Genomic DNA, 9,188 nt, shown 5'->3' with positions numbered 1-9,188 from the left:
TAGAATTCATTTTGATATCTACGCTCTACATTATCCAGAGAAATTCCAGATGTCTTCGTATAGTGCTCACTAAAAATGCAGATAAACAAACAATTAGGTTGTTCCGACCATATTCAAATTCAACCATCTATATCAAGTAGAAGTATTTGAAAGAAATAACAAAATACTTACTCTATGTACTGACTAATCTCTACACAAATATTGAGCACGTACCACCTTGCCTTTGCATATACAGTTTGATCCAATCAATTAGAGGTAGAGAATCCCAAAGGACATAGTTTTGTGAGAAAATACAGAAGCCATCTTCACCTATAGTATCTTTATCTATATCCTTGTTTCATTCCTTCCGATTATATATAGTTTCAACATCATGGATATACAAGGAGCAGAAGGTTAAACATTCAATGTGAATATAGGTTCTGCAGTTGAACCTTCTGGATGAGCCTTATTTCTAACATAAAACTTGAATTTCTCCAAATATATCTCAAAATGATACCTCCATCTATATTGAACTGGCCCAGCAAGAAAAGCCTCGCTAGGTAAATGGATGGCGAGGTGTACCATTACATCAAAGAAGCTAGGTGGGAAAATCTCTCAAGCTTTTAGAGGATAATTGCAATGTCCAATTGTAGTTGCTTCAATACTTCCAATGTTAATGTGTGTGCACACAAAGCTTTGAAGAAGGAACTTAACTCGGTCAATGCAAGTCGTATATTAGGTTGGAAAAACCCGCTAATTGCAACTGGCATTAATCTTTGCATAAACACATGACAGTCATAACTTTTCATTCCTAATATCTTTCCATCACCAACTAAAACACATCTAGACTTGAGGCCTGACTAGTGTAATAGACTTGCCTCTTCTTCCTTTCTTCTTCCTTGACTAGTATGGTGGTCACAACCTTTGGTGTAACTAACAAATACAAAAACAAGGTCTCCCCCTATTTGGTTTGACTCAAGAAAGGAGGATTGCACATGTATGCCTTCAACTACTTGAATACCTTGTCACAGTTGCCATCCCAATTTTGGGTCTTTTGTAGCACTGAGAAGAATGACAAGCATTTGTCCATTTATCTCGACACAAACTTGTTCAATGGTACTATTCTACCAACCAACTTTTGTACTTCGTTCAAGCTCTAGAGGGCTTAGTCTCTATTATTGCCTTGATATTTTATGGGTTGGTTTTGATTCCTCACTCTGACACCATGAAGCTGAGGAACTTGCATGATCCCATGCCCAAGACACATTTGGTCAGGTTAAGCTCCATCTTATATTTTCATCACATGGTGAAAGCTTCTTGCAAGATTGTTGTGTCATGGTCTGCTTCTTTCCTCTTAACCAATATAGGTTATCTACATAGACTTCCTTATTGTGTCTGATCTACTCTTTGAACATGCAGCTCACTAGCTTCTGATATGCCACTCCTGTATTTTTAAGGTTGGACAACATTACTTGATAGCAATATAGGCCCTTGTCCATTATGAAGGATGTTTTTCCTTGGTTGCATTCGCACATACATATCTGGTTATAGCCTAAATAGGCATCCGTAAAACTCAACATCCGGGGCCTACTGTGGGGTTGAATATTAGGTCAATCCATCATAGGAGGAAACTATCTTTTGAACATGCTTTGTTCAAATCACTGAAATCTACACACACTTGCCACTTTCTGTTTGCCTCCTTCACTAACATGACATTGTAGAGCCATTTCGCCTCTCAAATAAATCTTACATCAAAGAGGCATTTATCTCTTCCACAATTGTTGTGTAATTCTTCCACTGAAATTCTCATATTTTGCATTAATTTATTGACCTCTGGATCAATGTAGAGACAATATTCTATCACCTCTGCATCTGTGTCAAGTGTATCCTCATGACTCCATGTGAATATGTCTCCATGCTTGATGTGGAGTTGTTTCAATTGTTTCTTGAGTTCCAAATACATAACTCCTAACTCCAAGGGCTCAACAGTCTCTCTTTGTTTCATACTCCCCTCATCTCAAGTCTCTATCGCTCACTCAATAAGCTCTGGTGGTGGAGGAATTACTTCTTCAGCCATGAATAGGCTTTAAGCACCAAAATGTCTATGATTGTCATAGTCATATAGGACCTTGCTCCCGCTGTGATAGATAATGTGATGGCACCTATTGGTTGCACTATCTCTCCCGAAAATCCCTTCAGTGGTGTAGTGCTAGGCATAATCTATCCTACTCAATGCCCATCTTCATAATTGTGTCTCACAATATGACATCCATTGAACTTCCATTGTGGATTAAGATTCTACAAGTAGTATAGTTCACAATGAGTAGAGTCACTACCAATGCATCATCATAAGGGTACAACATGCCCTTGTAGTCGTCGTGGTAGAAGGTTATAGCAGTAGTCTTTCCAGTTTTAGTTTTCTTCAATCGTGTGTTGACAACAAACACTTCTTCGTACCTTGCCCTCATGGCATGAGCTATTTTCTCCAAAGAAGACACTTTGCCCTCAGTGAACCCTCCTACTGTGGTTCTAATTTTGTCAGGTGGTTTATTCAATATAGTAGGGCTGCAACAATGGTTGATTTGGTCTAACAGGTGGTATTAGAGGCTAGGTTTTAAATTATGCAGACTTTAGTATATGAGTTTATTAAATATGAGGTTTTAGGTTCTATAGACTCTAAGAAGTGATCTTGGTAGGATTTGAAGTTTAGATTATGTAGACTTTAAGAAATAACTTTGATGAGATTTATTGTTTTAGATTCTGCAGATCTCAAAAAATGATTTTGACTAGATTTAAGGTCACTGGACGAAATGATTTTTATCAAATTAATGGTTATAAAAGCCACATATTTGGATACACGATTTTGATCATATCTAATTTTATTTATTCTGTAGACTCTAGTATGTGAATTTGATCAAATCTCAGGTCATAGATTTTTGTAGAATTTAGGAAATGATTATTATTATATGTAAGGTTGTAGACACTACAATTTATGAAATGATCTTTGTCAATTCTAAGGATATAGGTTACCTTTGGAGTGTAGAACTAGGTAGATTAGCCTATATTCAAGTCAGCTTCAGGTAGGATTTTGGTAGAATTTAGTGGTCTTAGATGGAATTGAGGGGACGATATTTAAAGTCTATGTTATCATGTTGAATTTATAGTGCATTTATTTATTTGGTTGTGACTCGGTCTCAAATGTGTTCTTCCAAGTATAGAAAAGATAAGTCCAGGATCATATTCCATAGAGACAAAGGGTTATCAAATTATTTGTGACATTTTTGTTATAAAATATGTATTGACTATGAGATATGAAAATAAATATGAATCTATGTTTTTAAAATTATCAAGAACCAAGAGATTGAAGGAAAATGTGTAGAAGTTGAATTACACTTATAAGAAGCAATAAAACAAACACTTGGATGCAATTTTCGCCTATTTCTAATTTGAAGTTGGATTTGCCTCTAATTTCATCTTCTTTCAACTATTTTCATATTCCAAGAGATTATGATCAGTTAATTAAACAATAAGCATACTTTTCAGTATAATCAAGGTGCTTGACAAATTTTATAACAAGTGTAAAAGTGAAAAAAAGCCATCAAAATCTTATTATAAGTTCATACAACTGATCAAGTTCAAGAATGTAGAACTTTAAACCTTCCTAGAGGCAAAATGAAATACAATCTATCAAGTTATTTATTCAAAATTTCATAACCTTAAAGAAAATCTAACTCAAAACAGTCATGAGTTACTCATTGATTCCAATCTAAAAATATAGCCTATCATTTCTAAATTAGTAAAATGTTCAAAAATGATAAACCCTAACATTTCAAGTTACTGTATGAAAATAAATGCAGAAAAATAAAAATAACAAGCTAAGAAACCAAAATGTAAAGCAAGAAAAATAAAAATAATTAACTGCCAAAACCACTAAGGATTAAAAAGTAAAGCTGGGAAACGAAAAAAATATATATATATATATATATATCTCCACCAGGGAGAGAGAGAGCCCCAGGCCATCTCTCTTAAACGAAACGTAAAAACAAAAGAAAAAAACAAACGCCCCTGGTCTGCCAACCGAAAAACAAGTAAAGCTAAAAAAAACCCCACGTCGTTCGGCACCCAGGTAAAAACAAAATAAAATGCAGAATAAAATCCACCTGAAACTGCCCCTGCATCCCGTGTTGATTTCCTCTGCTACCTTGCTGCGCTTGCATCTTGCATTTCCACTCTAGCAGCTTGCGTCCCAGCTTATCTCTACGTGATCTGCAGCTCCACATCCAGCCCTTGCATCTTGCTCTACCACTAATTTATTTGTGCATAGTTGAGTATTTCTAAAAATACTCCTTTGTTGTAATATTTCTCTATTCTCAAAATGGGGTGTAGGTAGCTCATGTATTTTTTTAATAGTGCCCTACAATATTTAAGTAAGATACAAAATGAGTAAAATTGAGGTATTAATTCTGATGTGAAATAGCTGCATTATAAATCTTTTTAAGTGTAAAAATATTAAAATTTATTAATTTACTCAAATGTCATAATTTACTCTATGATTAAGTGTTTAATTCATTTTTATTAAATAATTTAATCACTTTAACAACTTAATTGTGTAGTTTTAACACCTCATCAGGTTGGAATGGTTTCAAACCCTTTGAGCTCTTTGTTTAATTTAGATGGGATGTGTGGACTTTCAATTAGACACGGACACCTTGGACAAAGTATGAGATTTAATAAAAAAAATTTAACTTTCTTTGCTATGAATGCTTTAATTATGGCTACTCTTAAAATTTGCTCTAATTGATTTCAACTAGAATCTTCCCAACTACTGGGCCGGTTTGGACGTGGAGTTGAATTAACATCCAAGTTGATAGTTAAATAAAATATTATTATAATATTTTATTATTTTAAAATTTAAAAAAATTAAATTATTTGTTATATTTTATATTGAATGTTAGAAAAGTTATGATTATTAAATGAAATGAATTAAAAGGAGTTGAGAGGAATGAGGAACCAAATGCACCCTTAGACTTCATTACATCCGTGCGTATTACATTTCTCAAAACGATCCTTCCATGAATTTTTTGCAAAATGATTTGTATGGCATGACATGGCGTATTAGTAATTATGGTCCATTTCTTTTTAAAGTTTCGATATCCACTATTTTTAAAAAAGAAAAAAAAAATTATTTTAGAAATTCACACCATTTTGTAAACCTTTTAGAGTAGGACTATGAATGATAAAAAGGAAAAAAAAAATGAAATAGAAGATTGGTCATCCCAAATCTTGAAAATAATAAAATTCTATTATTTTTTATTATTTATATTTATTTAATAAATTTTTAGTTTTATTTTCTTAATCTCTAATGACTTCCATAAGCGATATTGCTTAAAATAAATATATCTACAACTCATTTAGTAAATATCACAAAACTCGTATATTGAATACAACCAGAAATTTTATTGTAATATAACTTACAATCTGGGCAAAATCTGAACAAGTAAATGACACTGAACAAGTATACGATACAGGCATTATTTTACATGTCATACTTTAAGCTCAAATACTCTGGAGTACACACTCTATAATGATAGGAGTTCACATTTGCATACAAGGATCCGGTTAAGTAACCAATTGTTTGTTCTGATCTTCCTGAAATCAGATATGAAAGCATTCAAACAGAACATATATAAACTCTGACCAATCAAGAACTCTTAACACAGCTCAATGACAGCATTGACAAAGTCCAGATTCAACGAAAGAAAGAGCTTAGACAGCCTTCCATGAAGAAAATGGTGGAGTTTCAGAATTCTTCCAGGTCGCAAAGTCATCCATATATCTTTCACCCTTAACAGCATCCTCCAAAACAAATGATTCGAGTTCCACCATTTCTTCTGGTGTTAGTTTCACAGACAGAGCTCCAATATTCTGCTTGAAATTTTCAATCTTTGTGGTTCCAGGTATGGGGCACACGTCCTTCCCTTGGTGATGAACCCACGCCAGTGCTAGTTGTGATGGGGTGCATCCCTTCCTTGTTGCCATTTCATTAACACGCTCAAATATGCTTTTGTTATGCTCCAGATTTTCAGGTTGAAACCTTGGTAAGAACTGCATCAGTGCATGCATATGTCAGCATTAAGACTGTATGATTCATAGAGGAATTGGGGAACATATGCCTTTTTTTTAAAAAATAAAATAAAATAAAATAAACAGAGCATATTCTTCAACATAATTCTGTAGTACATAACCATCCACAACTGCCATGCCCTGTCTCAATTTTAAAGAAACTTTAGGCATTAAAACCATTGGTTTAGAAAAATGAAGACCATTTGGATATCATAAGCACAGAGGAAGAGCTATGTGCATGAGTGAACTTTGGTATTGATGTTGATTACTGCATGTGTTCATTAAACGAAACAGGAAAACTGATCTTGACAAACAAAACATTTGTGGTAGATCAACAAACCTTTCGGAAGTCACTGTTAGACAAATCTTCAACGAACTTGGGCCCTGAGGAAAAGAATCCTCGTCCCAGAGGACTATATGCAACAATTCCAATGCCCAGTTCCCTGAAAAACTCGGAGGACAAATTTAAAATACAGGTTCTAATTATTCTCCAACTTGAAAAGAAATTGTAAATTTGTAAATGATGCCTCACCTGCAAGTAGGAATTATTTCCTCCTCCACATCTCTAGACCACAAAGACCACTCTAGCTGCACAGCTGTTATTGGATGAACAGCATGTGCTCTTCTGATGGTTGATGCAGAGGCCTCGGATAGACCTATGTACTTGATTTTACCCTCTTCTACTAATTTCTTGAGTTCTCCAATCTTAGAGAATATAGATTAAAAGAATTAGCAGCGCTTGAGATAAAATGGCTAACCGGACATGAACGGTAGCTTTGCATGAAATCAGGAGCAGTGATTACTTGGTCTTGTAGAATTTATCCGTGGTGTAAAAGTGACTTCTACCATGTTCAATCAAACGCCACGATGCCATAATCCTATCGTTCTACAACTAACTAAACCCCACTGCGTTAATTTTTCAAATAGGAAATTCTAAAACTAATGTTAATTATTTTTAAGTACTTTTTGCAGTTAGTCTGATAGCCATTCCGAAGGATCGCTGGAGTTGACCGGATTCGGAAATCGGCAAACTCTGGTGGCAGGCAACCGAAATCCGGTCGCCAGCAGGCGGCAGCCACTAGATCTTAGACTGTATCTTGATTTTAGATTTTTACAAGAGGAAAACATAGAAATTTAAGGAGATCGAAAAAGGGACGAACCGTGACTTCAATGGGAACGCGGGTATCGATGCGGTGCTGGTAGTAGAGATCGATGCAATCGATGTCGAGGCGCTTCAAGCTGCCCTCACAGGCGGCTCTCACATACGCCGGATCGCCGCGGATCTCCCTCTTCTCATTGGAATAGCTGATACCAAACTTTGTGGCCAATTCCACTCTCTCTCTAACGCCTCCCTTCAGAGCCTGCCAGGCAAGCCACACCCAATACATGTAGAAGATAAGAAAAGGGATCGCGCGGACGGACGTAGCTAGCTTAGCTTAAAAGGCATCAGTACCTTGCCGAGGAGGCTTTCGTTTGTGTAAGGTCCATAGACGTCGGAGGTGTCGAGGAAGGTAACGCCGGCAGTGTGGACGGCGTGGTGGATGAGAGCAATCATGTCTTCTTCGGGCTTGGGAGGGCCATAGAATGAGGACATGCCCATGCAGCCCAGACCCTGCGCCGACACCTCCAGACCCTGCGAACCCAGCTTTATCCTCCCAACTCTTTGAGCCATTTTCGATCGGTGTGAGGAGTAGTGAGGCAGTGGACCAACAGAGTTTATATACAAGATGGAGACGAACGCGGGATGTGATCGTGGATTCGTGAGGGCCTGAGGGATCAGTTTCCTAACGTAAGACCCTACGTTGCGATCGCGTATACAAGAGCCTAGCTGTCCATCTTGTATATCAAAGTTTATCTCAAAGTTCGCTAACGTAAGAGCCTACGTTTCGATCGCGTAAAAGCAGTCATCGAATGTGGTCTAAGACTCTAAGTTCCATCATTTTTGGGCGTTGAAAATCTCGGACAGGGCGGCCTGGTATAAAATAAAGAAATTGAATTTAAATATGATGAATTTTTATCTAAGTTTTTTTTTTTGAAAGGGTAACTCTTAAATCATTGCATTATAAAGGATGAAAAATACACTGAGGAGTATATTCTATTGTTATAATCAAATTTGAAATGGTAAGAGAATTTTTTTCTAGTAAGTGAGCCATAAGGTTGCCATTTTTCTTAACGTGAGAAATCTAGAATGGATTAAGGACTCTGGAAGGGTGGAAACATTATCCATTGTACAAAATTTGCTTGAGCAATGCAACGAAGCCTTGTTAAGATGGAGTAAGCAATGTGCTAAGGATAGAGGAAAGGAAATAAAAGAAAAGATCGAGAGTCTAAAATAGCTACTAGCTGAAAAATGGTGACACAATACTGAGGAGATTAAGAAAGTACAGGAGGAGTGGCGTCTTATGTTGGCTTAGGATTTAAAATGGAGACAGAGGGCAAAGCAAAACTAATTCAAGTTTGGGAAAAGGAATACAAAGTATCTTCATGCGTGTGCTAATCATAGGAGGAGAAAGAATTTGATCAAGTAGATATGCGACAATCAAAATAGATCGATTCATGAACCAACTAAGATAGAAGGGGCATTTGAGATGTTCTTTAAGACTTTATTCGGTTCATCTAGTCCTTAAATAGAAACCATTGATATGTATCTAAAAGATATGAAACCTAAATTTACTGTCAAGATGAATGATAAATTTTCCAAGACTTTTACTAAAACATAAGTAGAGAAGGCTGTACACAAGATGGCCCCCCGAAATCATCAGAGCCAAATGGATATGATGCTTGCTTCCATCAGAATTATTGGGGCATTGTTAGAGATGAAGTGAGTAAGGTTCCAAATCACTAACCTACTCACAAAAATGGGTGAAGAAAAGATTAGCTAGACAAAATAGATGTAAAATGAAAAAAAGAAAAGAAATTAAGTTACAGAAAACTACAACATAAGAGTAAGGAAATAAATTGAAAAGATGGTTAATCATTTGACCTTGGAACTATTAATTCCGCTACGTAAAATTTTAGTTAAATTTAACTAAACCATACACCTTTTTCTGATTTAGCTATTCAGGTAGTTTACATGTCTACATCCC

The 9,188-nt window shown here is 35.9% G+C and overlaps 1 protein-coding gene across 2 annotated transcripts; it reads right to left on the bottom strand.

The window, feature by feature from the left end:
- Positions 1 to 5,416: 5,416 nt before the first annotated feature.
- On the bottom strand, positions 5,417 to 7,903 carry LOC122300220 (probable aldo-keto reductase 2). 2 transcript variants are annotated; one of them, XR_006239953.1, is made up of 6 exons: positions 7,556 to 7,895; positions 7,263 to 7,463; positions 6,635 to 6,807; positions 6,443 to 6,545; positions 5,670 to 6,084; positions 5,417 to 5,561 (listed from the first exon to the last, which is right to left on the bottom strand). XR_006239953.1 is itself a non-coding variant. In XM_043110725.1 (5 exons), exons 1-5 carry the CDS (start codon positions 7,772 to 7,774, stop codon positions 5,746 to 5,748), a joined length of 1,035 nt encoding a protein of 344 aa, XP_042966659.1. In that variant the 5' UTR covers positions 7,775 to 7,903; the 3' UTR covers positions 5,417 to 5,745. The 2 variants fall into 2 exon arrangements, 1 of the variants encoding a protein (XP_042966659.1); XM_043110725.1 differs by having other exon boundaries at positions 5,417 to 6,084; positions 7,556 to 7,903.
- Between the last annotated feature and the right edge of the window lie 1,285 nt (positions 7,904 to 9,188).

This window comes from Carya illinoinensis, chromosome 2 (assembly GCF_018687715.1).
Source record: "Carya illinoinensis cultivar Pawnee chromosome 2, C.illinoinensisPawnee_v1, whole genome shotgun sequence".
In the NCBI taxonomy this organism is placed as follows: Eukaryota; Viridiplantae; Streptophyta; class Magnoliopsida; order Fagales; family Juglandaceae; genus Carya; species Carya illinoinensis.
This window is presented reverse-complemented; position numbering and strand designations above follow the sequence as displayed.